Source organism: Panicum hallii, chromosome 1 (assembly GCF_002211085.1).
Source record: "Panicum hallii strain FIL2 chromosome 1, PHallii_v3.1, whole genome shotgun sequence".
Taxonomy (NCBI): domain Eukaryota; kingdom Viridiplantae; phylum Streptophyta; class Magnoliopsida; order Poales; family Poaceae; genus Panicum; species Panicum hallii.
Genome location: NC_038042.1, coordinates 2,946,124 through 2,973,871, shown reverse-complemented (window position 1 = coordinate 2,973,871; position 27,748 = coordinate 2,946,124). Strand labels below are relative to the sequence as shown.

The following is a 27,748-nucleotide window of genomic DNA, read 5'->3' as shown; positions in this document are numbered from 1 at the left end:
AGCGGCTGGTCTGCGACGACATACTCGACGGCGGCGGCGACGATTGCATCCTGCATTTCGTCGTCGGTGTCATGAGGTCCTTGGGCTAGCCTGCTAGCTGCACCTGCAGTCCTGTGCACGGCCTGAGTCCAAGCCGCCACCCACTACTGACTTAGATTTGCCGTTTTCTTTTGACAAACTGATGAGATGATAGAGCAGTTTGGCAAGCGTTCGTCAGTTGTTTTGACTCAAAATGACAGAGGAACTAAAGAATAGCATGAAAATTTGTCCCACTTTTATGTCTAGACGGGCGAAATGGAAATAAGAGTGGTAGTTGTTTCTGTTGACAATTTAGTACAACTACTAGAATATTGTTTTGAAGATCCAAGAAAAAAATAGAATACTACTAGGTAGCAGTGATGATTGATCAGGAATCCAGAGGAACGTGCGCAGAATTATTAGGCAGCTCTGCTACCAGAGCCTATCGACGTCGGCACCGTTTTGTGCGGCAACCGTCACATGGTCTTCGTATCCTAGGAGAAATAAGAAATCCGGCAACCATGCTGCCTAATTTTGCTGAAGAAAATGGCTCCAGATGATGATGGGTGGTCCGTCAGACAAAACTGACAATCCTATACGGTTGGCAGCTAAGTATAATTAGTCATTAGATCAATTATTATGGTATCTTGATAGAAATGCCTAATCTTCTCCAGTGTATGCTGACAGTGAGGTTGTAAAAATATTGTAAAATGGAGGAAGCACTCAACGGTGATGTAGAAAATCACTTTATCACTATAGCCTCATCAATGGCATCTGTACAGCGACAACAATTGTTCTATGAGTACAACAAACAACCACATCCAAATCAATGTAGTAAGGTATGGTATCCTATGAATTGCCATTTTTAACTTTCCTGCCAATGCTCTACCAAGATTACACTCAGAGCAACACAAACAAGTATACTACCATGAGAAAATGTTGCAAAAAATAGGAGGCAACCACATTTCAAATGTCCTCTTCTCAATCCAGTGACCCCAGGCACCATCAGCTCTCAGATGCTATGATATAAGTTCCTGAGCGAATAGAGGCCATGCTGAAGACAGTATCGTGGCAGCTCAGGTGTTCCTCAGCGCGCTGATCCGTGCAGCCAGTTCGTCGAAATCCGGTGGGTGCACATTCCCTCTAGAAATTTCTGGCTGCATGGACATGGACCGAACAGGGGCCTTTGGCTTCGCCTTTGGGCTTGCAGATTCTGAAGGTAGAGATAGAGCTCTTTCAGGGCGGTTTGCAGACACCCCTTCTTTGTTAGATAGTTCTGCAGCACCATCAGCAGGTCGGTCAGCTCGAGGCCGGGGGATACGAGATTTTACTCTTTCTTTGCGCTCCTCCCTGTCTAGACCTTTCTTGCTGTAATGCATGAGGAGCTTATCCATCATCCTTTCTTCATCGTCACGGCCTCCCTTGCGGGGATCAGCACTCCGACTCCTGTGCTTCCTGTGTGAACTAGGGGCTCGGGGCAGAAGATTGCCAAAATCAATTGCGGTGTTCGCCTCGTCCTCATCTGACTCGTGGTCATCAATGGCCCCATTGTAGTCGCTGCCACTTGTTGATCCATGACGCCTGCTTCTGTGCTTTCTTCGCTCACTAGGGATTCGGTGAAAAGGTCTCGCATTGTTGATATCATCATTGCCCCCCATGACTTCTAGGGGTAGCACATGACCAACTTTCTGGTCATAATCGTCATAGGCACCATTCCTCCTGCTTGAATGTCTTCTTCGGCCATCAGGTGCTTGGTCTGCCATCTTTTCCTCATAAGCCATTCTGGCATAATCATCAGCATGTGCAGGTGGTTTTGCATGCCTGCTTCTGACGGAAACAGGATCATAAACCGGTTCACCCTTCGGGTGGCCTATTTCTTCAGCACCAGTATGCTTTTCAAATTTTGGCTTAACATAAGGAGGCCGCATACTGGCTGCCTTCTCTGGCACATGCTGCCTATCTCGCATCGACTGTCCAAACTCTCCTTCATGCTTTCGTCTATCATACAAACTGTTAGAATTTCCTTCAGCGGACATCTCACCTGTTGCTCTGTAGGGCTTAGAATAAGGAGGAGCCTTATTCACTGTTTTACCATTCAAGGTGCAACTTGAATCAATTTCATGTTTTTCTAGGCCCAGAGTTTTAAGCCCTAAGTCAGCATGTCCCCAACTATGCTCAGTGCCACTGGGAGGTTTCACTAAACCACCATCCTGTTTCTTTAAGCCATTGAGGTCCAACTCCTCTGCATTCCTTAGTTCCCTTCGAAGGTGATCATCCTTTTTCTCATATTTCTTCATTTCTTTCTGGCCATTCCTTTCTTTCACGTCCAAAGGAGGCAAAGAATTATCCATGTGCCTTTTTTCACTAGGTTTATCTGAGTAGTTCTTCCTGCTTTTCTCACCTAACTGACCAATTCCATCAGGAATGACATGGATATCTTTGGGCTTTGTCTTCATTTCCTGCTTCTGTCCATAGTTTTCAGCCACAGGGTTAGATTTTCTTTCATTCACAGCATGCCTATCAACCTTGTGTCCATTTCGTGCTGATGCTTCTACCTCCCGTTTAACTGAACTCTTCTTCGGAAGATCCTGATGAAAAAAAGAATGTCAAAAATAGAATTGAATGACCCCATAGGCTGAGTAGTTAATAAAAAGGAGAGCATATATTTACATAATGCAAAGAAGTTAACTAAGATCATACATGCTTATTTTGAGGTCCACAAGTTATCTTCCATTCCAGTGCCTTGCTATCAAATGGAACGGAGAATTCTTCAGCAATGGATTTCATCACTTGCAACTTCTCTTCATTAGTAAATGATTTATTCTGAAGCTTCTGGACAAACTGTTAACACAAAGGTTAAGTTAATTGATATGTTCCAAATGATGGAGATCAACTCACACATAAGAAAGAAAAAGAATTTTAAGCACCTCAGAATTAACAAAAGGCTCAACCGAACTCCCATATCTCTCCGTGAATATATGTCTGAGGTCACACAGTTCAGGCAAATCAGGAAATCTAGCAGCAGAAAATATCAGAGTAGACACAGCTTCCAAGGCTTCCTGAGGGCATTCACTGTTGAAGGACATCACAGATTCAGTGAAAATTGGAGAAGGAAGAAAGTCTTATTGTAATCTTAAATAATGATGAAAGAACAAGATCTTTTGATAGTGACACACACTTCATTCATATAGCACAACCAAAAGAGAATAGTTTCAATTCCAGCTATGAACGATGGCGAATATGTAGCTTTGAGATTTTCATATCTTCTATAACCTTGGGAATACTATGCAAACTGTTAAACCAGAAAGGCAAACATCAAGTCAATGATTAACTACCTTGACTGAGCTTTCAGTATTAAAATTTTCAATCTTGATGAGACACATGCATAACAACAGGAGTATGGCATGCCTTGAGTATGAATAAACAAGGCAATCGAACAATAGCTATACAGTAAAGCAGTTATCACCAAACAATCCAGATAAGCTAGGACTTCATAGACCAAAGTTGTCATAGTCTAACTGAATGTTCAAAAGGGATGATGTCTAAGCCATCTTAATCAGCTACAGCAGACTAGAAATCCAAGATATTACAATTAAAGTTGGAAGAAATGATAATGTTTCCAATTTTCTTCCTAGCAAGAACAGAAACAAATGCAGAGCACATGTGCATAACATCAAACGATGTAAAACAGATGTTAGCAGGATGAATTTGGTGCATCACTGATGAGTGCGACAAGGGTGACAATTACCTCTCTTTCTGCAGGTTGTTGAGCTGCTTCACAATATATTCACAGTACTGCTCTATCATATCATAGCAAGATGCTTGATTCATCTCAACAATCAGCCCTTCCATCTGTAGTCCAGGGGAAACAAATAACAGCAATTAGGAACATATCACAACAGGAACCCTCACATGATCCTGCATTTCATCACAAATTTCTCCGTGCAAAGCACTAATTTTCAACTGCATCGGCACTTCGAGAAATATTTCTGTTTTGTCAAATTCGCACCAAAGCTAAATCCATCCAAGACCACTGAACTATTCAGGTCGAAGCCTTGAGAGTGCAGACAGTACCCGTGCGAAGGCGTGCGATTCAAGGCCGTTGAAGAGGAGGTCAGCAACGTCCTTCTTGAGGAACTTCACCATGGCTTGCTTCTTCCGCCGGAGCAGATCCAGCCGAGTCCGGGTGCACTTGACTGCATGCTTGCTGCTCAATCAATAAAAAAACCAGCGATTAGGGGGAAATAGCACAAAACAAACAAATACGGGTCAAATCGAGAATGTAGGAACCCCAACAATCAACAGGAGAGCAGAACACAAATCAAGAACAGGGCCTGATAACCTCCTGCGGAAAAGAGGGGGAGGGGGGGACTGGAAGTTCAGGAAAGTTCATAAAGATCAAGCAACTGAAGAACGATGGACGCAGATATTCAAGCAAGCGAACAAGTGCGGCTGCTGGCAACAAAACATTCGACCTCCTTTCGTTTGCGCAAATCGAAAAGCTGAACAAATCGTCGAACGAAGAGAGCCCAAATCATTCGATTTCGAACTCGACTGTCCGCAAGAACAGCCATGCCAGCATCGGGTAACAACTAACAACCGGACCTGAAGCCCGTCAATCACGCGCCAAACTGAACCAGCAGGAAAGATTTCTGTACCATTTGTTGTAGAACTTGGAGTTGAGCAAGCTGTCAAACATCTCGCCCCGCTCCCTCCTTCCCCTCGCCTCCGCTTCTAGTCTGTTCTCTTCTTCAGTTCTCTCCCACAACTCCTGCCTCTGCTTTAATTAGTGGCGGAGGAGGAGGAGATGACGGGAGACAGACAGAGACGGCCAAAGCTGCGAGCGGTGGCGTCAAAGCATCAGAAAGGGAGGAGAAAAAGAAAGGGGAAGGGAGAGAGAGGTGGTGGTGGCGGCAGCCTGGTGGGGTGGGGAAGATGGCTAGGTGGAGGTAGTGGAGAAGGAAGAAATCAATGTGAGCTGTTGGTGATGAGAAGCCAGATGGCCATGAGGCCTCGTCTCGGCCGTTTGGATCTCAGGGTTGGTTAGTTTTTAGTCCTCAAATTTGGGTAGGACTAAATATGAACAAATCTGCACAAATAGTGGTTAATTAGTGTGTAGATTCCATTAACTCTAATTAATTTATAATTAGTATATTTTTAGTTTATTATTATAACTAGGGTAGATATTTAATTCTTACTTTTAGCCCATCCAAACATAACCTCACTCTGTTGCCCAAGAAACAAGTGGAAAAAACTTGCGAGGAGAAGGGGCAACAGGGGTAAAATGAAGGGCTTTTCTATAAAGGAAAAAATAAAATGAAGTTTTAATATTGCCCTAGTTTTTACAGAGGGAAGAAGAGGCGGTAGTAAATTCTTTAGGAAAATAAAGTTCTTTAATCACTATTTGTGATTCAGTTACCATGCGAATTGTGAGGGCAGGAGTGTAGGCCGAAATCTTCAGTGTTGAGTTGGTTGTAAAAAAAAAACTTCAGAAATACCAGAAAAACAAATCCAGCAAATCATTGTGTCCCATGAGTTCTTTTTTTTTTATTGGAGTGGATGAGCAATTTGGGATGTTGCCTTTCTTCTAGCATAAGCATTCAAAAATCGAATCAAAACTGCTTCGTGAGCCTATTTCCCCTGGAGCGTCGCAGAGCTGTTACGAAAAAATTGTAGGATCACGTCTAGAAAAAAGCTACTTTTAGGACCGTGACCAGGATAAATGGAAAAAAAAACAATTACAGAAAAATAGGAAACTGGCACTCTTTCTAGCTGTAACAATTAAGGAACTAATGAGCACCTTCTGTCTTGCATGACCTGTCTCCCTTTCTGCCGAAATTAATTCACACTTTTCCCTTGCCTTTCCCATGAAGTGAAAACCGGGAAAAGAAACGAAAAGAAACAGCATTCAATGTGCTAGTGCACTCACCACCAGATTGTGGGCCCCACGCACAATTAATAGAACTTGAGGCCAACAATCTGTGCAGCGCATACCCGATCGGCGATGCCCACTTTGAGGTGTGCTCCGCTCCTACTTTCACATGCGACGCCCGTAGGTGGAGAATCTTAATCACACTCATGTTAGCCCTTAATAAGGCTGTCACTGGCTATAGTTTATTACGGCTCAAGATTACAGGTACTGCGCCCCCATCTCATCTCCACTCCACCAGCTGATGGCCCGACACAACGCTGACTGAATCTGCTCCACGGTTAACCTATCCATCAAAATGGAAGACGACTGCAGAGGAACTCGTTCCACTGACATACAGCCTCCTAGCTCGGTGGCGCCGAGTTTATCTGCAGTACTGCAGAGGAACCGGTTCCGCTGTGCAGTCCAGTCACATAGCACTGCTACTGACAGGTCACGCGACAGCGTAATCCAACCATTCAGATGCCATCTGCGCCCTGCAAGGCTGCGGCACCTGTGGCTCATGTCTGGATTAGTAGTATTCAGGCACACGCGTTAGGTCCTCTGCGTGCTCATGTGAGCAGGTGCTAATTAATGGAAGTGAGATTAAGCTCCTGCTAATTGCGATCGGCGAGGTGGAGCAGCTTCAGTGGCACTCGAGCGGCCGGGCGCGTGCAGTGATCGGCCGGCACGGTTGGTTGGGAGAGGCGCCGGTCGTGATGAGGCTCTCCGCTGGCGACGGTGAAGGTGCGTGTGGTACTGGTGGTAGGAGCGATTTGAGTGATCCAAGGTACTCCGTACTCCATCGCCTAACCAACCGGCGTCAGGACGGACGCGCACGCCGGGCGCGTGAGCGAGTGACGGGCAGGAGGAAGAGGAACTCGCCGGCGGCGGCAGGCAGGAACCTCGCTGCCGAGCATGCGTGCACCTCGTGAATTCCCTATTTCTTTTTTTTTTTGCACAAAAAAGAGAGGCAAAAGCATGGATTTTCGCTTTTCCAACTCCCAACCGTCCTGCCAAATTCATGCGTCCAGGTTTTCTGTCCTCACGTCGCCCGTCTGACAGTTGACAGCGTGATGTACGAGCAGGGAAAACACAGTGCAGGTCACAGGGGTGTCAGTGATACTGGCTGCTGCACGCCTCCTCTGCTACGGCTGGATTTGGAAGCTGAAGGGGGGAAATCCAGAAACTGGAAAGGCGACGACGGAAGTGCGCAACGGTCGACCCCGGTGGCGGCCGGAAATGATGAGCCGGACGAGGAGGAAAAGGGAGGAAAACGACGTGGGCGCGCGCGTCCCGGGCTCTCGGCTTGGCTTTAGCTCTCTATCCAGTCCAGACTCCGGCCGGAGGCACTGCACGTCGCTGCCAGACGACGGGTGGACGGGTGGTCACCTCGGCACCTCGCCATCTCCATCGGCTAGTGGGGTGGTCCACCGGAACCAGCATGGGTTCCCGTTCCGCGTGCAGTCCGGGGCGCGCGGGGGCAGCACGAGCACCCGTCCCGTTTCGTCCCGGCCACGCTGGGGGCGTCGGCGCCGCGACGCGACCCAGCGCGACAGCCCGGACTGGCGTGAGTGGAGCCAGCGGGGGCGGTTGATAAACTGATGATGGAGACCTGGCCTGGAAGTTCAGACTTGAGAGGTGTCCGTCCTCACGGGACGCCGCGGGCGCGGCACATTAGGTTGGTGCGCCGCCGGACGAACGGCCGGCATGGGCATGTTCCCGGGCGGCCGGATGCCCGGACTTGCCAGCCCGGAGCGCCCCTGGCAACGCGTTCCAAGCAAACGCACAGCATACCGCCACACGAAGTTGATGCGCCGGCCTTCGATTCGATGTCAGCGACGCGCTCTCCTCGCCGGACAGCCGTTGCCAGCCATTGAGTGCGCGTGCGTGTACGTCCTAGCCATTGAGTGCGCTTTGTGAACGTCGTTGAAGAAGCTTTTTCTTTTTTGCAAGGAAGAAGCTGACACTGCAGGAAGAAGGATCGGAGAGAAAACACACGGGCCGACCTCCATTCGCTGAGATGATGAGCGGGCCGTGAATTTCTTGCTGTTTCGGGGCAAGGCCCAGGAGTGGATGGATTTCTTACTGAAGGCGCGCAGCACGCTTGGACTGGTCGTCCGTCTGCCCCATTGGAAAGGTAGATGGGGAAGATGCTGGAAGCCTAGAAGGGGAAAAACGGGCGGGGGTGCAAGAAGAAAAGACCTGCGCGCAACGGTCTAAAGGAGCGGGCCCGGACGTGGGCGTGCGCATCTCCGACTCCGGCTCGGGCTCTATCCAGTCCAGTCTCCGCGCTGGCGCGCGCACGCGTCGCTGGCAGACACAGATGGGCAGACAGCGGCCACCGGAGCCAGCTTGGCGTGCGGACGCAGCGCTCGCGTCCGCCTCGCCGCCGCCGCCGCCGGCTCGGCGAGCCTCTCGTGGGTCGTGGCCCGAGCTGGGTTCGCGCGCGCTGTGTGGCAGTCGCCCAACCCCGCGTTCACGCGACCGGCGGCCGTGGAGTCACGAGTCTCTCTCACCACGACCCACTCCGCCTCCGCCCGAGCGGAGCCGGGCAGCCAGCGGCTCTGGCAAGGAATGCAGCGCACGACGTCCTACGAAGGCAAACCGGACTCAATGGCCGACCAACCTGACTGAGTACCTGGCTGACACTACTGCCACCGCTGCTGACGAGCCCCCGGGCATCTAATGTGCCGGCGAGCCTCGGTCGCGGCGCGACTGTACGTGTAGGATCACAACGAGGCACGTAGGAAAGTCAGCTGCGAGAAGGCCGCGTGGCACCTCACCGGGCCGGGCCGGCGACATACTGTATTTCGGTTAGGTTATTTCCTGATCGCGGCGGCTCAACCTAGCCGAACGGGTTCGTTTTTCATCCCATGAACATGGTTGGACGCTGATGCAGGAGGGGGCTCGCCGGACGGATCCTTTCTAACCTCACTGACCCGCGTCCTCTCTCGGGTCGTCGCGCCGTACAGCCCCTGGCTAGGGTTTCGCCTCCGTCCACCTCCACGCCGTCGATACGGTGGCTCCTGGCCACGACGCACCTTGCTGCTTGCAGCCCGCGGTCGTCGGGCCGCCTTCCGACTGCAGCAGGGTGCAGGTCGGCATCCCTTCTTCCGTTCGCCGCCGCAACCCGACACCACTTCCAGTCGGGTACTTTTCTTTTTATCTCTCTACTAGGCCTCTATACGAATAAAAATTAGATTCTTCAGATCTAGAACTCCAGAGCAGCAGCAGTTGATCCCCAACTCGAGCTGACTTGGGCGCCGCTTTCAGTTCTGCCGTTTCAATGCTGAGAATTTCTTATGATTAATTTGGGAGATAATTGGTTCCCAACACAGGCATCATTGACTTGCAAATTCCACGCTGCTGGCACCCTACTATTATGACAGTGGCTAAAACTTTAGCGCTCCGGTAGTCTTGTACGTGCACTAAGAACTAAGTTATTAAATACCACGGCTACAATTCTCCAGTTGTTTGCTTCCCTCTTTTTTCTAGTAACAAATATAAAAAGGCCACATAGTGTACTGTACTGGATATGTTATAGTTTTGTGTTAAAACAAATTAGTACAAAAGAGGAGTAGAGGAACGTTTTAAATAAGATTTCTCAATTCTCATCATTTGTTGTGGCTTGCTTCAATTAATTCATTAAAAACAATTACAATGTGTTTGGAATCAGGTAGTCATAAGCAAACAAGTAGGCAACAGTTCCAGTTAATTTATTCTTGCGCAAATCTTTCTTACAGAAAGTGGTTGATACAGTTGAATGGCAAAGAGAAAGAGAAGTTCAAAGGGTAAACAGAATGGACCACTGGTGAAAGAAAAGAGACCAAGGCTTCAGTTGAGCGATTTACCAATGGTATGAAATATCAAACGACTCAAGTAATATGATTACATAACTGGGCTCTCCTCCTACCTCTACATGATGTACCGTGCTTAGACTATAGAACACATCTACTCTCCTTTCTATGCATTTCTTTTACCATGTGTTTTTTCCTGTTTTTAAAATAGAGATGATTAATTAATTGTGACACTGTTGTTTCTCTGCTACAGGATATTTTACATTCTATCATATCACGATTACCAATAAGAGAGGGTGTGAGGACAAGCATATTATCGAAACATTGGAAACATGTTTGGTGTTCACGCACAAACATGGAGTTTTCTTTCAAATCATTGGTTCATAAAAAAGGATCTAGGAGATCCCCGTTTCTCCATAAGTGAATACATTTTTATTCAGAGGGTTGATGCAGTGTTAAAGCAACACTCTGGCATAGGGGTTGAGAAAATGGAAGTCGATTTTTCACCATTACACAATGAACACACAGAGCACATAGATGGATGGGTGAAGTTTGCTATTGCATCAAAGACAAAACAACTTATTTTTGACTTTGTAGTTCAACGTCCTGGGAAGGAACCATATAGCTTCCCTTTTCAGTTTTTTGATACTACTAGTGGTTCCCACTTGCAATCTATAAAACTTGGTTCTGTTTCTCTCAAGCAGCCAGCAAGAATCAATGCTTTTCTAAACCTTAAAAAGCTTGAGCTAGTAGATGTGAATATTACTAGTGATGAACTTAAAGTTATGTTGTCCAACTGCAACGTTTTGGGGTTCTTTGGAATATCTTGTTGTAGAATGCTCACTAGCCTACATATACCTCATCCTTTAGGTCACCTTAAGCATCTGCAAGTCAGACATTGCATCTTGCTTCAAGATATAGAGTTAAATGTTGGCCTGATAACGTTTGAATATGAAGGCCCATTGATTCATTTAAGCACCTCCTAGCACTTTGAGAAATCTATCCATCAAATCATCGGATATCCGATCTTCTCTCGCATATATCTTCACCAAATTGCCAAGAACTAAAGGTTTGAGCTGCACATAATTGTTTTGATTACAATGTTCATGTGCATCCCTATTTTAGTTTAATCTGTCTTAATTTTTCAATCAACTTTCTATGTTAGAGAGCAACTTTGCCGAACAAACCTTTCAATTTTCTCTGTCTAAGACATCTGAGATTGGAGTTAAATTTTGTTTCCCTGAGAAAAAAGAGGACTGATGTCCTTGACCTAGCCTGCTTACTGGAGGTTGCTCCTTTGATGGAAAACCTGGAAGTTCATGTAAGTTATATATTTCGCAGCGATATGGAAAGAACATTTAAGTGTATGGCGGTGCTCTCATGTAGAGAATTCATATTCATCTCTTTTGCAGATGTGGATGGACTGTAACCTTGAACGGTATCACAAGTGTCACGGTGAGCTAAGGAGCCTTCATTGGCACCCTCACACCCATTTGAAGATGGTCGATATTACGGGGTTTTATGGTCAGAAAGATCAGCTTGAGCTGGCACTCCATATTCTCAGAGTTTGTACAATACTTGAGTCCATGAAGATAGATCCGAGACCGATGGTAGCTTCTATAACTCTTGACTTGGATACAGAAGATGGACTTCGTTTTGTTGATGGCTATAATGTTGCACGAAAATACCTTCTCAAAGAAGATCACCGTGGTATTGTTGAAGTTACAAAAGTCCGTCGTAGGGATGTTGAAAATGTTTGGCCATACAAGCTAATTGACCCAGATTGGCTTGCAATGGTGGCCGAAGATGAATAAGCTTCACTTTGATTGACCTGGACTAATGTGGACCTGCTTGGAGCCACCATTTTCTTTTGCGTGAGTTGACTAGTTTCAAGCTTCACTTTGACATGTGCAATTGTAGCTTCAGCGTTGTTCTAGGCTATCCTTTTACTTTCACTGGGATAAAGTCTTATTCCTGTTATTTGTAAGAGTGAAATCCTTATATGCCACTGAGATTTATACACTTTCCTCACGTGCCATGAAAATACTTCGCTTCTCTCGTGTGCCACTAATTAAAATCAGCTCTGTTTATTAAGAATTTGCAATGACTGTTTTGACCCTGAACAAACTGACGATATGGACCCACCAAAGGATGGCCCCAAATTGGTCCGGTTCTCAAATCTTGTACTTGATTCCTACAAAAAAAATATCATACTGGAATCTGGATGAGAAATGGATCAGCACAAGGATCAGTTTGGAGTTTTTGGACGACACCCCCTTGTACTCCGTGCGAACAACCATCGTCATAATGTTAATACGTGCAACAATTCTTTTGAATCGATCTTATTACTCTGTAATGTTATTTAATGTGTGTTAATCATGAACTAATGACACCATTAGTGGGTTAATCGCGCTAGCTCAGCAGATTATGGGAAGAGACAAACCTGTGTTACCAAGCAGGTTCCGGTAGCCTAGGGTCCTTGCATGTGTATAACTGCGTCAACGATACTAAAGTGTTGGTAGTGCTCAATTGTAATATCCCAACGAAAATGCTTTGACAATTGACACGCTCGCCCGGACGATGCCGCATGCAGCCCCCTCCTTCAGCTGGCCCACAGGCCACAGCCCACCTCCCCGGTCAATTCTTTCAAAAAGAAGGCATCCAATCTGCCTCCCTCTTCCCTGCTCCGGCAGTCTCTCTCCGACCGGAACCAAGGAGATGAAATCCTCTCACGTACACCAAAATAAGATGGGATACTTTAATCAAAATGAAATGCATGATGCATCCTAACAACATTGGTATCCAACCACTATAACCATTCAATAATTCAGAAAATGTTTGAATGCTCATCAGTTCAGAGAATCAAGCACACAGGGGGCATATATTACATTACTTGAGAAATTAAATTGCTTGCATATTGAATTAGTCCAAGAAAAAGAACAAGCTGCTATATCAGAACCTTGATCACAAAATAAACTGCACTTTCAATGGTTTAAGATATTAAACATTTAAACTACAACCAACACAAACCCTGACAAATTCCACCCATTGCCATTGAGCTTAAAAATCACGCAATATACTGTATCAACTGGATCTCATAAACTGCATAACCCGACATTTGCTTATCATGCCCAGTACCTAAGCAGTAATATCTAATCCAAAAACAATGCAAATTTATGAATTCAATCCCACCACAAATTTGTACCGCAATTTCCACATCCATGCATGTCATCTGATTCCAACTCTAAGAAGAACAATTGCGAGGATCACAATGAAGTACCATTGCACGGTAATTTCTTGAATGATGAATTGCATTTACATATGCAGGAATAAAAATAAAATCCAAGCATCAAAGGACACAACAGAAAAGCTGGTTTGGTTTCTCAGATAACCATGGGCTTGACAAAGAAAATGCACAGTTTAGTACTCGGTGTGGCTAAAGGCTTAGAGCCACATATTGCAACTTACTAGTTACTAATGAGTTATACTTGCATACCTGTTAAGCTATCCTGCACCAAGAGAGTGATCTGAAACATTTCAAGAGAAGGCAACAGGAAATTCAACACCCATACAGAGTCATCACATCCGTGATGCTAATTCTAGTAAATATACTTGATGTTCATCAAGCTGAAGAAGAAGTGACTGATTCATGGTTCAGAGAAGCAAAACCTCAGCATACAAGAAACCTCAGCATGGATAAAACTGACATGTGCAAATACTTGTGTAGCACAGATATCAACTGCATCAGAATGTGTTCCATGCAACAAGCAGTACAATGAAATAAGCTGACAAAAGCTTATGAAGCCTAAGAATATGTGCTAGGAAGCAAAATCACAATTCTATGTCTTCTGATCTAAAATAGTAAAACTGAACTCTATACCATCTGAAACTGAACTCTATACCTGTCTGACACTGAACTCGGTAACAACAAAACGCAGCATTCGAACTGTCAGGTTGAGCTTCCAAAATGTGACTTGGGATTCGGCGTCGGCTTTCCGCAGATTCAGCTTCTGCTTCTTGGAGATCTCCCTTTCTGGAGGGACACCGTCTTCAGCTTCAGGGTTAGGAATGTCCAACTGTGTCTGCAGATGAACAGTGAAGAATCCCCAGTCAGAATCCTGAATCCCCGCACCAATCAGAACAGTCACGAATTAGAAGTCCTGCATGAACCCACGAATCCTGATATCTCAGTCCCCAAAACCCAATCGCAAATCGACGGAATCAGACCATCCCAGCATGAACCCACGAATCGCCCCAAATCGCCGAACGAATCCCAGCATTCGCCGAACGGATCTTCAAGTTCGCTTTGCCAATGGAGCTGTTCATCTCCTCAACCGCCCCGCGCATGGCTTCTTCGGCTTCTACCTTGCGGAGCAATCGCTCCGGGTTGAAGACCTGGATGCGGTCCTCGCCTCTCACACCCGCTCGCATCCGCTCGTACATCTTCACGGCATCGACCAGGCGCGTGCTCCTGTCAACGTCGATCTGAGTGGTGGTCGGATCGTACCTAGCGAAGTGGCGCTCCACGTCCGCCATGGACGACGCCCCGAGCTTGCGGAGGCGTGGATCCATAGCGGCTAGCGGGATTGGTGGTCGGCGGCGAGCCGGAGTGGCGGCGGTGGAAGGCGATCTGCGGGTGGGGACGGTTGGGTGGCCCCCGTTTGTCAGCGGGAGAAAAGTGGGAGGCGCGGCCGCGCGGGATGGCGTACGAGGCACACGCTTTCCCCGCAGGCTCGTTTGGAAACTCGTTTCCCCGCCGGGTTCCCGGCCTTCTCCCTGGGTTAATAACCCTTTACTCACAAACTAAGCCTGGGGACCCGTTGAACAGAGGAACAAGGCAAAATCACAAGCTTGCCGACGAACACGAGTGGAAAAGTCAGCAACATTATATTTGGCTGTTCACACTTTGGATGGACGACCACTTCAGTGCCAACTTCTAGGACGACACGATGTTGTGGAGCTCCCGATCCTCGCCGAGCGCGGCCCCCCTCACGGCCCGGAGGACGTCGGTCAGCGACACGACCCCGCGCAGCAGCCCCTCCCCGTCCACCGCCCACAGCCGGTGCACGTGCCTCGTGGCCGCCGCCTCGATCGCCTCGCCGAGGGTGCTCTCCGGGAAGCACGTCACCAGCGGCTGCTCGTTGCTCCGTTCTTCATCGGTGGCAACGGCGGCCGCCGCTGGGGTGTCGGCGTCGGCGGCGACCGGGACGCCGGTGTCCGTGGCGTCGGCGCCGGGGACGACGGGCTTGTTGCTCGCCCGGTACTCGGCCACCTTCCTCTTGAACTCCGTCACGCTGATTCCCAGCCACGGCTGCAGCCGCGCCACCGGGCAGTCGCGCAGGTCCGTCGCCGAGAACGTCCCGATCGCCTTCTTGCCCACCCCCTGCAGAACGCACAGCAGCGAGCGCGTGTATAAGCACAGAGAATTGGAAGCTCGGTCTGGGAATAATCGAGAGGCGCGTCTACGTCTTGCAGTGTCTCTTCGCCGACGGCGGCGTCCACGACGGGCACGGCGGTGAGCGACGCCGCGCGCATCGCTTTGACGGCGTCGATCACCCTGGCGCCGCTCGCTAACGCGAACACGGCCTCGTTCACGGCGCCGAGCTCGCGCACGGTCCGCGACAGCACGCCCTTGAGCTCCGCGCCGTGCGCCCTGAGGAACCGCACCACGTCCATCTGGGTGAGCATCCGGTACCCCGGCGCGGACTCCACGAGCTCCACCGCCACCACGTTGTCCGCCGAGCTCTCCAGCGGCACCAGCGCCCGGTGCACCCCCTTGCTGAACGTCTCCATGCAGTCCAGCACGCTGATGCAACAAGAAACGAAAAAAGAATTCTAATAATTGTTGCAATCCGATCCAAGAAGAAACGAGTGCCTGTTCCAATCCAATACAAGATGGAAGCACCTGGTGTTTGGATGGAGCGTCCAGAGGGTGAGGCCCTCGAGGGAGTGGCCGATGACGGAGGACACCGGAACGGCCATCCGGCGGTCGAGGTCGACCGCCTCGTCGTCGGCCTCGGCCTCGTCGCTGGCCTCGGCGATGTGGGCGAGGATGTCGAGCATGTTGACCATGCCGATGTAGTGCTTGCGGACGGCGCCGGTGGCCGGGTCGGACTCGAGGATCATGGACCCGCCGGCGCCGATCCAGTGGCCCGGCGGCGCGGCCACGGCGACCGCGGAGACGCGCGCCGCGAGGAGCGCGTTGGCCGTGTGCGCCAGCGTCGCAGTGTAGGGGACCTCCACCAGCCGGCGCTTGGCGCGCGCCAGGTCCACCACCTTGCGCTCACGGAGCACGCCGCAGAGCCCCGCGCGCGCCTTCTTGTTGCTCTCGTTGCCGCCGCCGCCGCCGGCGACGTCGTCCTTCTCGCTGTGCAGCGCCTCCTGCTGCCGCTGCTCGTCGGCGGGTGCTCTCAGCTGCGCCATTGCTGACCACTCTAGCTAGTAGTAGTAGCGGCTCTTCGCCTCTCCTGTGCGCGAGATTAGCGAGCCAGGCTCGTTCGAGAACCCTGTACCCAATCGAGTTCTAAATAACTTTCGAGTGCTTCGAGAGGCAGGAGGACGTGTCGAGCACAGAGGCTGCATGGCCATGCCGAGCTGCCGCGTGGAAAGAAACGTCACGACCAGCGAGTTCACCGATGAGTTCTCTAGTAGTCCACATCATGTCGCCAGCCAAATCTAGTATTACTACGGAGTACTCGTGTCTCCGCAAAACTCTGGCCCGAAACACTCTGGCAAGATTAGTCTAGTGGATCTGTTTGGCAAATCCGAAGAGAATTTTGGAGAGCGTTTCAACTGATACTTTATCTTTTCACTGATCTGTCCAAGTTCTTGGACTATTTTCAGCAAGAACCGATCTATGTGAGACTACAGATTAGGCCACAAAACATGCAGAAATTGCAAATGCTGAGCTAATGGAATGGAAGCATAGCTGCTGATGAGAGAATGCTTGGCCAGGGAATTGTAACTGACTAGTAGTTCTAGTAGGTGAAGGGCTCCAGAAGGTGTTTGGTTCAGGACCTCAGGGGCTCAGTCCTGAGTCAGGCCCTGCACATGCAGGGCGTGAGCGGGTTCTCCCAGAGATCGTAGCTGGGGAAGGTGGGCTCCGGGAGGCCCGTGCGCGTGCGGTGCGAGACGACGACGTCCTCGGCGAAGGAGGCCCAGCCCATGTCGGGGTCGCCCAGGGACTTGGACATGAGCCCCTTGTCCGGCTTCACCGACTTGAGGCGGTGCCCCGCGTAGCGGCGCGCCCCGATAATGAGCTTGGCGAAGTTGCCGCCGTGCGTCATCACGAACACGTCCGACCGCAGGCACACCAGGAAGTCCAGCGCCGCCAGGCTCGTCACGTGCCGCCGGAACGGCGCCATCTCCTCCGCGCTCGCCAGCTCCTCTTTCGTCACCTGCAGCGATGAGCAATGCCAATGCAGGTCACCATCACCATGGCTGGCTGGTATGGATGGTCTTAGCTTGGTGGAATAGAATGGCCATCTTGTTTCATGGCTTCAAGGAAACAGAAAGTTTATGCAATGCTTTTGCCGTCCTTTTTTCGAGTACGGCGGAAAATTGTGTTTTCAACTGAGCTGTGGATTTGAGCTTACCAAGTTGGGGAACATGTTCCTGAGGGGAGCCATCCGGTTCTTGCCGCCATACACTTGCCCTGACGCAACGTATATCTGTGTTCCACTCGTGTACCCCAGTGCTCGCAGGATCACAGCAATCTCACCGGGCTCAAGAGGGCAACGCCCTTCTTTTCTCTTCTGAAGCGCCAGCGGCCATAGATGGGATCCATTCTGCAAGCACAAAACAATAGGAATTTGTTAAAATGGTATAAAGTGTGTGGTTCATGACTTCATGTCCTCAAGGTTTTAGAGAAAAACTCAACACAACAGATTTCTCAGGGTTTGTCTGACCTTGTAGCGCCTTGGCCATTCTTTCTGCCTGTAAGCAGCCATCATTTCCTTCTCCTCCCGCGTGCCAGTAAAATCACAGAAAGAAAGGCCCACCATCCCTTTCTCAAATCTCAGATGAAGAGCCCTTCAAAAGAAGTGCCATATTTGATAGTGAAACAAACGTGAGACTGCCAAACTTCAGCTAGGTTGGATAGAAGATAGTTAACTATAGCTTACATGTATGGATTTACACTGCCAGTTCGGTTCCTCATCCTTGCCGTAAGCTTATCAGCCATTTCTTCAATATGAGGTAGGAACTTTAGAGCATGGTAGTTGACTCTGCATCTTAGCCGGTTAATCTCCATCGGAACATTATCGTACCTGAAATTTGAAGCTTTACATTAGGTTCAGATTCTTCCAATATGATAAATTGTAGAGCAACCTTTCTGACATCATGGAATAACAAAACTGAATGAATTACAAAAATAATTGCATTCAAATGTTTACCTACCCCAACCTGTCGACAAATGGCTTAATGGACATTATCTTTTTCTCTTTGATCCTTGGAAGTACATTATCAATATAAAATTGGGCAGATGCATATTTTGGAACGTTCTTCACAGTTCGCCTGTTATAGACACATAATTCAATACATATTATGAAAAAAAAAGTCCAACAGAGAGGAGGGGGGGGGGGGGGGAGCAATAGAATAAAATACGAATGTAATAAAGTCGGTTGGTCTCAAACATTCATATTACAGTATTAGAAGAAAATATGCACAGCGGCATTTAAAGAGGTGAGAAATATACAAAGTTCCATGTCAACAGTGGTTGCATATAGCAAGATCAATTTCTGAGTTAAGGTAGTTAAGACAATGATCAAACCAAAATGTAGCACCTACTTTATGCTGGTGAAAAGCTCATCTTTTTCTGTGAACCAGTCTGGGATGTCTCGGACAATGCGTACATCATCCTTCAGATAGTTTATAAAATGATCGACATCAAAGATATCTTCAAATTTCCTGTAGAAAAGGCAAATGTTCCCAACAATGTAGGCAATATTTCAGAAAAGCAAAACACAACATATGTAAAGGGCTCTAAGGAAATCATGAATATGTGGTGTATCTCATAGCGACTACTTCACTGTACAGTGGCAATATGGAACCAAGGAAACTTCAGACCTACTGTTACATCATATTGCAAACTTCCATGCTTGCAAATTTCACCACTACAACTACTTCAAATGTGTCAAAGATGATTGGGCCTTGGAGCCCTAGTCTCTATAATCTGTATACTATTTGAATGCATTTACATCACAGATCAAGAGTTTCCTTAGCTGATTTATCAACTATATATTGATCTATATATCAATGGCTGCAAAATTTTCAGGTCAAAAATACATTTTGGCACGTTTGGTAGATATTTTATTAATCAACTACACGTATATTTTTTCCAGTAATCACAGCTTCACCAATACAGCCCACAATCAGGATGTTCTTGTGACAAGACAGTACCATAATCATAGGAGAAGCATAATAAATGAGGCAGTCACATTTAGAAGCACATACTTTGAAAATTAAGTAACAGCATAGCAAATCAAATCATCCTCTATAAGAAATTAATACTCAGTAAAGATGTATGTTACACAGATAATTACTCCGCATATTTTAACCTAGAAAATGGCTACTTAGCAAAAGTATTTTGATTACAGATTTTTGGAACACGAGCACTTGGACTTCTGACAACTAACAAGAAGTAAGTTTCAAGTTTCAATAACCCTGACAAGGTTGCAGCTTTGGTGAAAGAATAGAAGTTCATTTTTAGTGTTCTAGTAGAATGCTATGTTCAGTTTCTAGAAGATAGAAGTTCTATAGATTTATGGACCAGATTTTATATGATAGAACAATCACCTGAATAACAGCAGTGAAATATAATAGAACAGGAAACGGAACTTACGTTTGGTCTTTCCATATCTGATCCTGCTTCAGAACTGGCAAAATAAGTGTTGCACTCATTATCTTAGCAATAGCAACAGCATTACATATCTGCAGAAGCCAAAAACACCAAATATGGGTAATTAACTGATGGGTCACTGATGCTACTTAAACCTTTTGACAGAAGTAGCTGAAACTCTGTGCATTTTAGAAAACTAATAAACACTGCTCAAGAAAGAGGCATGATCTGCTTAAGAGGGATTCTAATATTAAACAACAGGATTTTTCTAAACAAGATTTCCTAGGTCACTGCTTAACAGGATTTTTCTAAACAAGATTTCCTAGGTCACCGCTAACACAAGCAATCAAAAGGAGTTACAAAGTTACATTGAAACATATTTTTAAAATTATCATATAACAAAGTTTGAGGACATCAATAGGTATCAGAAAAATTCAGCTTAGACTACAAAAGAAACTGCAACATCAAAACAAATATTCAGAACTAACACAAACAGCTATGAGAGGGAGTCTGAGGAGAACATAAGTGCATACATACAGCTATGCGTTGCTGGTTTAGTCCTCCTTCGGCATGAATAAAAATATACCCAGAGGTTTCCTTCTCAGACGGGACATCTGCATGATATATACATGATATCATCAGCCATCAGGACCCAATCATGAAGGGAAACAAATGGTGGATGATGCTTGAAGGCACATTTTTTATACAAACAACAAGGCCTTTATGTCTCATAAGTCTGGCGTCTAACATGGAACTACAGACAAAAAATTGGCGTGTTTTCTAGAAAAATTGGGAAATCAGGTTTTAGCGGGCCTATCAGATTGCTTGCCGCATCACAGTACACTAGTCAACCAAGAGGTCAAAATTTGCACAATCAAGGTCACTGACCTTCAGTGATTGCGTGCAGTATAAAGCAAGGATGAAATGTATATTGTATGTTACTCCCTCCCGGCGCTACCATGACGGGGCGGCCGTGCGACCGCTACGCGGCGGCGGCGTGCCTGCTGGACCCTGTCCGGGGGGAGGCTCGGCCATGATGCCGGAGTGACTGCGGGATTGGAAGGCAGCAATGGCATCTACAGTCCGTTGGTGGAGAGTCGGCCTCGAAGGCTGGCCGTGGCAGGTGCTCCTGGTGGACGCTGGCGTGCGGAGGTGGCTTCGGGGAGCGCAAGGAGAAATCCCAGTCCGGCCTCACGCCGGCCGGCAATGGCAACGCTTCTTGCGCCGATTTCCTTCTTGGAGGCATTGCCGATGCGCTATCTACACAAATTTTGATGGATCTCCGGGTGAAAACTCAATTCTGGCTTGCTGGATGAGGCGGCGACGGCGTCTTTGATGTCGTTTTCTTCTTGGAGCATCGTCTTGGAGGTCCTTCGATCCGACTTAGTTACCTCGGTGGCATCAGACAGTTCGAACATCGAGTTTCTAAGAAGACAAGTGATGTGATGGTTTGGTGCAGCGTAAAGGTTTTGCAAGGATGGAACGTGGACGAAGTGAAGGATTGAAGCTTAGTCTTCTTGATTTCTTTCTTTGTTTTAGAGTTTTCTTTCTTATTTTTTATCCTCGTTTGAGGTCTAGAGTCTAAGAACTCTTGTAACGTTCGGCTATAGACATTCACATGTGAATGTTCAAGGCCGGGATTTTCCTTTATTTAAAAAAAATGTTACTCCCTCTGTCTCCAAAAGAATGCAACTCTCACTCCCCAAGAAGTCAAACAGTTTTAAATTTGACCAAATTTATACAAAAAATTACTAACATTTATGTCTCCAAATAGATTTAGTATAAAATATATTAAATGATTAATCTAATGATACTTATTTTGTAATATAAATGCTAATACTATTTTGTATAGATTTGGTGAAATTTGAAATTACTTGCTCGAGATGCAAGAGTTGCATTCTTTTTGGACGGAGGGAGTATATTGTTGTCTTCAAGCAACATGAATGGTGGACTTACCTGAGGGCTCATCACTACGTCGCTCTGCACAGGGCTTCCAAGATGTTGTGGCAGCACGTGGATTCTCCCATAGCGAGAGGGGTTCCTTCGTCTGCACCCAAAGCAGAAATTCTTCAGACCAAATGTTCCTGAAGCAAGCACGAGTCCCAAAACGTCTGCAGCAATTAGCCAATTAAGCACACTTCACCTCAGGGCAATGAAGCGTGATCCCCTCCTTGTGGCACAAGTAAGGCGTGTTCTAGGACCAGACAGGAAACAACAACAACAACAACAAAATGTCAGTGGCAAGTCAGAATCCTGACGAAACTGAATGGCATTGTGAAGATTCGGTAGGGGGGCCAGCAGCTCACGAGGCGGGACCAAAGCAAGGGTGCGCAGAAGATGCCGGTGGCGAGCAGGAGCGCGAGGAGGGCAAGAAGGATCCGGTAGGAGGACGAGGCGGCAGGGGACCTGGGGTCCTCGAGGGCGAGGAGGGAGCGGAACGGGGACGTCAGCAGGTGGACGCGCTTGTGGTGTTGGTGCGAGAGGAGAGGGGACGAGCGGTGGGTGTCCTTGCCGTCGTCTCCGTCGCCGCCGCGGCTGCCGCGGGCGGAGGGGGAGGCGAGGAATGGGGACGACGCGGCGGAGGCGTCGGAGTCGCGCTTGGCGGGGGAGTTGGACGCGCGCGCCGCCGTCGAGTGCCGCAGCTCCGCCATGGCAGCGGCCCCGTCGCCGCCGCCGGCCGCGGCGCGCGGGAGTGGGAGTGGGAGTCTGCACTTGCTTTCCTGTTCCCTGACGAGCCTGCTCGGAGTGGAGTACGCGACCGTGGCGAGCGGTGGCGGACCAGAGCCGGCGGCAGGCTATCAGTCGAGCGCAGGGGTGTAGATGGAAAGATGGGCCGAGAAAGGCCTGCTTTTTGTTTGGGCTTAATACTACCTAAAACCTCCGGGGTTTTGCCTGATTTTCTCTACCAGACGTTGCAAGCAAAACAACTGTACTTTTCGAATTATTTGGATGTTTTACACAAAAATAAAAATAAATATACGGATATAGTGCACATTATTTTGTGTGCTTAAAATAGACTATACTAACCGTGAGTAATTTTACTTTTAGAATGAAGATGGGTGAAAAAAATTCTCCGCGATATATTTTGCTCATGAGGGCAAATTGCGAGTTATAGAAAATTTCATGAACAATGGTTAACTCATTAGAACATAAAATATTATGCCAGGAAGAAATAACAACTTTTATATGTTTATAAGTTATAAGTTAGTGAGTTTATGAAGCAATAATGTCCCGTTGAAAAGATAAAAATTCTAAAAAACAGGGCGAGCTACTGATTTCTAACCTTAAGCGTCAATAAAAAAAAGAGATAGCTCCAATTGCAATATAGCCGTGATTAAGTGATAAAGCTATTTACAAATGATAAATTATAATTTTGGTAAATATGCTTATACAATTCATATGTATGCTTGTGCGACTTAGTTATACTTGCAGTACAACAAAGACTGTTAGCAAACAAGCATAGGATGTGCACTCTCAACTAAAACCTAACACATTATAGTTATAAATATCAGTTTCTAGCTAAATATCTCAAAGCCAATTAGGTATTATGTTTCTTGTGGTAAAACATATCCCCTCAGATTTGAATCTCCATTCTCCGACTCGGCATAATCGTGCTCGTACATTTAGTTAGTGATTACTCTTTGGTAGACCATTTTTACAATGTTTATGATATCTATCAATCCTAAGAAGTATCCCTACTAATTTCATCAATAGGTGCGTGGTTTTTTATGAGATTGTACAAAGATACAGCTGCATAGTGCAAAAATCAATTGCATTTTTTATGTGATCTAATGACTCTTGCCTTTATCGTAGTCAATCCTGCCATCTATTTATTTTATGTGCCATCCGTGGTAACTCTAGTTACATTTCTATTCATGTGATGCCATAATACAAGCTTTCGACTTGTTAATGGTACAAACTACTATTTTATACTGTTTTTTTCTTGAAAGTGTAGAAAAACTGCCAACAATATAATATATTAAGAATTTTTCATAATATTACTAACAAACTCTTCCGAGTGAGGATATCTACTTCGATATAAAAAAACTCATCGTGAAAAATTGTAGTTAAGTCTTAATATTATAATAAGTACTTCCAACATTTTTCTTATTTTTTACAAAGAAATTCGAAGGGATTCCCTAACTTTTACCCGGATGGTGCTCGCAAAACGTCAAAATATTTTCTAATTTATAAAAAAATTATTTATTATCAAGCAAAGGAAAACGGGCGGCAGTTTCCGTTCCTGTGCGTCTTTCTCTACTAGACCAAGACCAGACGAACACAAAAGCCGCCACAGCCCACCTGGAAGCATCTGGAGCCGTGGCACAGCAGCCGCAGCCGTCGCCAGCCATCAGCGAGCTGCTCCCCACCCGGCGGCGAAAGCACACGAGAGACGGCGAGCGAGATCGAGGGCGCCGCCGATGGACCCGCCCGACGTCGAGATGGAGCCCGCGCCCGAGGCCCCGGCCCAGCATCCGGTTCCGGCTCCGGCGCCGGCAGCGGCTGGAGAGGGGTGGAGCATGCTGTCCCGCGCCCGTGCGCTGCTCGAGGAGGGCAAACCGTCCCTCGCGCTGCAGGCGGTGAGCCCTCTCTCCTCCTTCCCTCCTCCGTTCCGCCCCCATTTCGCGTGCTGCGTGTGGCGTTCGTTCCCACCGTCCCCGAGGCGACGGGATGGGGAATTCTCTGGGTTCGCGTCTTGTATGCTACCCATCGGATCGGAGGGCGAGCGATCGCTCGGTTAGGCGATCGCGGATTCGCGGTGGGCTTCCCCCAGTTCGATCTCGGTTAGGGTCGTTCCCTCCATGTTGCCATCCGGCCCGAGGTTTTGCCCGGAGGGAGCAAAGGGGGTTTAGGTGCGATCCGTTCTAGGCCTTAGGGTTTGGGATTGGTTAGGTATGATTCGTTCTAGAGGATTCTGGTTAGGTGCTTGGGTGCCTTGATGCTTTTGCAGCTATCCCCTTCGTTTACTGTCTACCTGTTTCTTAGGCAAGCAAAAAGGAGTAGTCCTCTGGTTTTCAAGAAGAGGAAGAAGAGAAAGAGTGGATTTATGCACACATCTTAAACACTCCTTAGCCATTTCATGTTTAGCTCTTGTAATTTATGCTTGTCGAAATATTTCGTCCAAATACGCTTGGTTCCAGAATCTGTACATCCGGTATGCTGATTGTTTGTGTTCTTCACAGACAAAACTCTCACTGTTTCAATGTTCGGTTCACAAATGAGTTTTCTGGACAACAGTGAGTAAACACTGCATATGTTCTGGACAAACATATGCAGTGTAGTGAAAAGCTATCGAAATGATCCTTATCATTCTATCAGATTCCTTTGCTATACTGTTGATTCTGATGATTTGATGACACCAGCTGATTAGGCCGCATTTATCGAATGCTTAGCTCTGTTGGTATTGTATGCATTGATAGTTAGGGCCAATGGTCAGTTTCAATACAATTTTCATCTCCACTATGTCATTTCTATTAGAGTTTGTTTCCCTATTTTGCTTCCAATCTAGAGAGTGAATTGTCAGGAAAAATGTGGTGACTATAATCAGTAATCCGACTATCCGTATGGCTTTACATATAGTCATTGTTGCTTGGTGCTAGGCTAAGCTATGTAGAGGCGAAACCTAAAAGAGAAATTTGTAAAGGAGTAACATTTAATCGATCCTGTGTGAAGCGGAAAGTTGCCTTACCTTCTCTCGCACCACTGTAAAATTTCATGTTTATGAATTCCATATGAATTACTGTAGTTAATTCTATCCATAGAATATCCGACTATGCACTTTGTGTTTACCCTATGAATTACTGTAGTTAATTATATCCATACACTATGCATACTCTGTATTTACTTTCCGGACTTTTGAGGATATGACACCCCTTGAAAGTTAGGATGAGACATTGTCACTCCCGTACCTCACTGAAGTATGGTCTCATGTTCAGTATTTCTGAAACTTGATTTAGGGTAGTGGCATGTCATCAAAATCCACTTTTCCTTTTCCCCTCTATCAACATGGAGATTGATTATCTTCCTTTTCGAAAGTACTGTGGAATTTTAATGATTCTTCCGAGCCTTCAGTATGGTGCGCATTTTATCTGGAGAAGTAGTTAAACTATTAATGTTGTTTATGATGGAGAGTTCTAGACTGTGATTTGTCTGAGTATTCCCAAAGTCGGGATGTGCAATTTCAGCTCAAGCAGCCAGGTTGTATTGAGCTTGAGGAACATGCGTTGCTTCTGTCATGTAGTGAATTTTTCAAGTTCAGCTAATGTTATGTTTCTGTTGACCAAATTATTACCATCTCATGAGACCATTTTGTTTTAGATAAAATGCTTACATGTGCTTGAGTTTGAGCTAAACCCAATGTCAGCTTTGATGCACGTATATTATTTGCAAAACTGGTGGCGCCCTACTCATATGGGCAGAGTACATTCGAATTCGATAATGTTTATTTCCCAGTCCATGTCAACCATTTACGATTTGGCCTGTTGAAAATGACCATCAAGACCTTGTATAGCTGGGAATTAGTAAAACTAGAAGATCTAGATGGAAAAAGTTGAACAGGAAGAAAGTCATACCGGATAAGTTAGTGTTTGGTACCCTGATAAAACTATTCAAGTCTTAAGGTGCTAATTTCAATATTGGACTAACCAAATCTCACTACATATGTATTGTCATTCAGCGGTGTTGGAAACTTGGAATTTCCATATCTTGTTTGCATTGGACATCTATAGCATCCTACCTGATGTATCACATGGGTCAAATGAAAATGCTCAACCTTTGTGAGCATCTTCCTAATTGGGACACTGCAGTATGTCATTAGTGCTTCCTGCCTGCACCCTAGCTATGCGTGTATTAAGCGGAACTGATTTTCAGAACAAGAGTTTGGCGATATAAGATTATGCCCCTAGCCGTCGCCTGTGAGATCCAATGCTTGTGGTGATATAATTATATCCCATAATAACTTCGTAGGTCTCATTCTGGCAATGAATCAAACACTGGCAATTTGGCACGAGCATTCTGCTTGTATTTGAATGCATAATTTCTTTTTTGATTTTATGGAAGATGTTTGTTTTGATATTCTTACATATCCCAATAAGGCTTATTGATACTGTTGCTTTTCATGATGATGATTATGATGGGTCATGTGGTACTTAATTTAGCTTTCAAATCTTACCTTGTCTAACTCATTTATCTTGTTTCATGAAGGCTCATTTCTATGTGTTATTGATTCTGAACTTATGAAGGCTCATTTCTATGTGTTATTGATTCTGAACTTATGGAATTATGCAGGTTCTCCTAGCCATAAGATCACAAGGTGGTGAACAAGCTCTCATCCAGACTATGAACCGTGCGCGGGAACTCTACGCACAGAGATTGCAGGCCAGTCCTAGTGTTGATGAGCTTGCCTCTTTGCTTGCCCAATGTGCCATAGCAGAGGCACAGTCAACAAATGCTAACCCACGACAAGGACCTGGGTCAGACCCTGTCGATATGCTGAATTCTGATGAGACCTGCATTCTTTCCGTGAGTGGAAGGAAGCAGATCATCCTGGATGCATTTGCCGATGGAAGCAGCTTCATTTGCCTGAAATGTGGTGGGCTCTATAGCACATCTCGCAAGGATGAGCACTTGGCCTACTGGTGCGGTACTGCATGATCCTGCTGACATCTTGCTGTATTATATCTTTGGTCACACCTGGCGATGATCATGATACCCGTGAGATTTTGTAAAAACTTGGTTCTCTTCCGAGTATCGCTTCTTTACTGCAGGGATGCCAGAGATGCATCTTCTGTTCGTTGAAGCTAATGCATTGCCAACGCCTAACGGCAAATGTTATGAACTATAAGTTTCCATCTCAATCCCCTGTATTGTGTTTGTGCTTTTCTGCTGATGGAAATTGGAAATTGTTGAGATGTTTGGCTTGGTCATCAAATTCCAATAGTTGAATGTGGCAAAACAATTTTCTTGCGGTTGGCTTGGACACCGCAGATGTTAAACTGGGTGCACCAGTTGTATTTATGAGAAATATGCAAAGGAGATGGAGCATTGCCATCCCTGCCTGCTATTCCTATAAAGTTCGTTTTCACTTTATGTTTTAGCATCTCTTGAGCAACTAATCTTTTGTCTGGATGATCAACCCATGCTCATATGATATTGTCACCGACGTGAACAACTTTATGTTGTGAC

At 46.6% G+C, this 27,748-nt stretch overlaps 5 protein-coding genes across 8 annotated transcripts; 2 read left to right on the top strand and 3 right to left on the bottom strand.

Moving 5' to 3' along the window:
• Positions 1-748: 748 nt before the first annotated feature.
• LOC112892634 lies at positions 749-5,011 on the bottom strand. Its single transcript, XM_025959765.1, has 6 exons — positions 4,677-5,011; positions 4,093-4,225; positions 3,767-3,870; positions 2,946-3,090; positions 2,719-2,859; positions 749-2,606 (listed from the first exon to the last, which is right to left on the bottom strand). The coding sequence occupies exons 1-6, from the start codon at positions 4,715-4,717 to the stop codon at positions 1,095-1,097; spliced, it is 2,076 nt and encodes a 691-aa protein (XP_025815550.1). The 5' UTR covers positions 4,718-5,011; the 3' UTR covers positions 749-1,094.
• A 3,801-nt stretch (positions 5,012-8,812) lies between these two features.
• Positions 8,813-11,781, top strand: LOC112894855. Of its 2 annotated transcripts, none has more exons than XM_025962791.1 (4): positions 8,813-9,079; positions 9,689-9,785; positions 10,892-11,047; positions 11,139-11,781. In XM_025962791.1, exons 2-4 carry the CDS (start codon positions 9,693-9,695, stop codon positions 11,538-11,540), a joined length of 651 nt encoding a protein of 216 aa, XP_025818576.1. In that variant the 5' UTR covers positions 8,813-9,079; positions 9,689-9,692; the 3' UTR covers positions 11,541-11,781. The 2 variants fall into 2 exon arrangements, with proteins under 2 accessions (XP_025818576.1, XP_025818506.1); XM_025962721.1 differs by having other exon boundaries at positions 9,673-9,785.
• Positions 11,782-13,402: 1,621 nt separating this feature from the next.
• LOC112878775 (SNF1-related protein kinase regulatory subunit gamma-like PV42a) lies at positions 13,403-16,304 on the bottom strand. 3 transcript variants are annotated; one of them, XR_003225866.1, is made up of 5 exons: positions 15,632-16,302; positions 15,193-15,532; positions 14,646-15,109; positions 14,234-14,606; positions 13,403-13,808 (listed from the first exon to the last, which is right to left on the bottom strand). XR_003225866.1 is itself a non-coding variant. In XM_025942991.1 (5 exons), exons 1-3 carry the CDS (start codon positions 16,147-16,149, stop codon positions 14,663-14,665), a joined length of 1,305 nt encoding a protein of 434 aa, XP_025798776.1. In that variant the 5' UTR covers positions 16,150-16,304; the 3' UTR covers positions 13,403-13,808; positions 14,590-14,606; positions 14,646-14,662. The 3 variants fall into 3 exon arrangements, 2 of the variants coding, with proteins under 2 accessions (XP_025798776.1, XP_025798775.1); XM_025942991.1 differs by having other exon boundaries at positions 14,590-14,606; positions 15,632-16,304; XM_025942990.1 differs by having other exon boundaries at positions 13,403-14,606.
• Positions 16,305-16,463: 159 nt separating this feature from the next.
• LOC112878774 (protein PECTIC ARABINOGALACTAN SYNTHESIS-RELATED-like) lies at positions 16,464-22,370 on the bottom strand. The gene is made up of 11 exons (XM_025942989.1): positions 21,871-22,370; positions 21,708-21,758; positions 21,521-21,611; positions 20,102-20,178; positions 19,568-19,656; positions 18,514-18,633; positions 18,124-18,240; positions 17,850-17,993; positions 17,634-17,757; positions 17,322-17,513; positions 16,464-17,123 (listed from the first exon to the last, which is right to left on the bottom strand). The coding sequence occupies exons 1-11, from the start codon at positions 22,213-22,215 to the stop codon at positions 16,764-16,766; spliced, it is 1,710 nt and encodes a 569-aa protein (XP_025798774.1). The 5' UTR covers positions 22,216-22,370; the 3' UTR covers positions 16,464-16,763.
• A 1,464-nt stretch (positions 22,371-23,834) lies between these two features.
• Positions 23,835-27,502, top strand: LOC112890853. The gene is made up of 2 exons (XM_025957755.1): positions 23,835-24,144; positions 26,852-27,502. The coding sequence occupies exons 1-2, from the start codon at positions 23,986-23,988 to the stop codon at positions 27,215-27,217; spliced, it is 525 nt and encodes a 174-aa protein (XP_025813540.1). The 5' UTR covers positions 23,835-23,985; the 3' UTR covers positions 27,218-27,502.
• Positions 27,503-27,748: the final 246 nt, after the last annotated feature.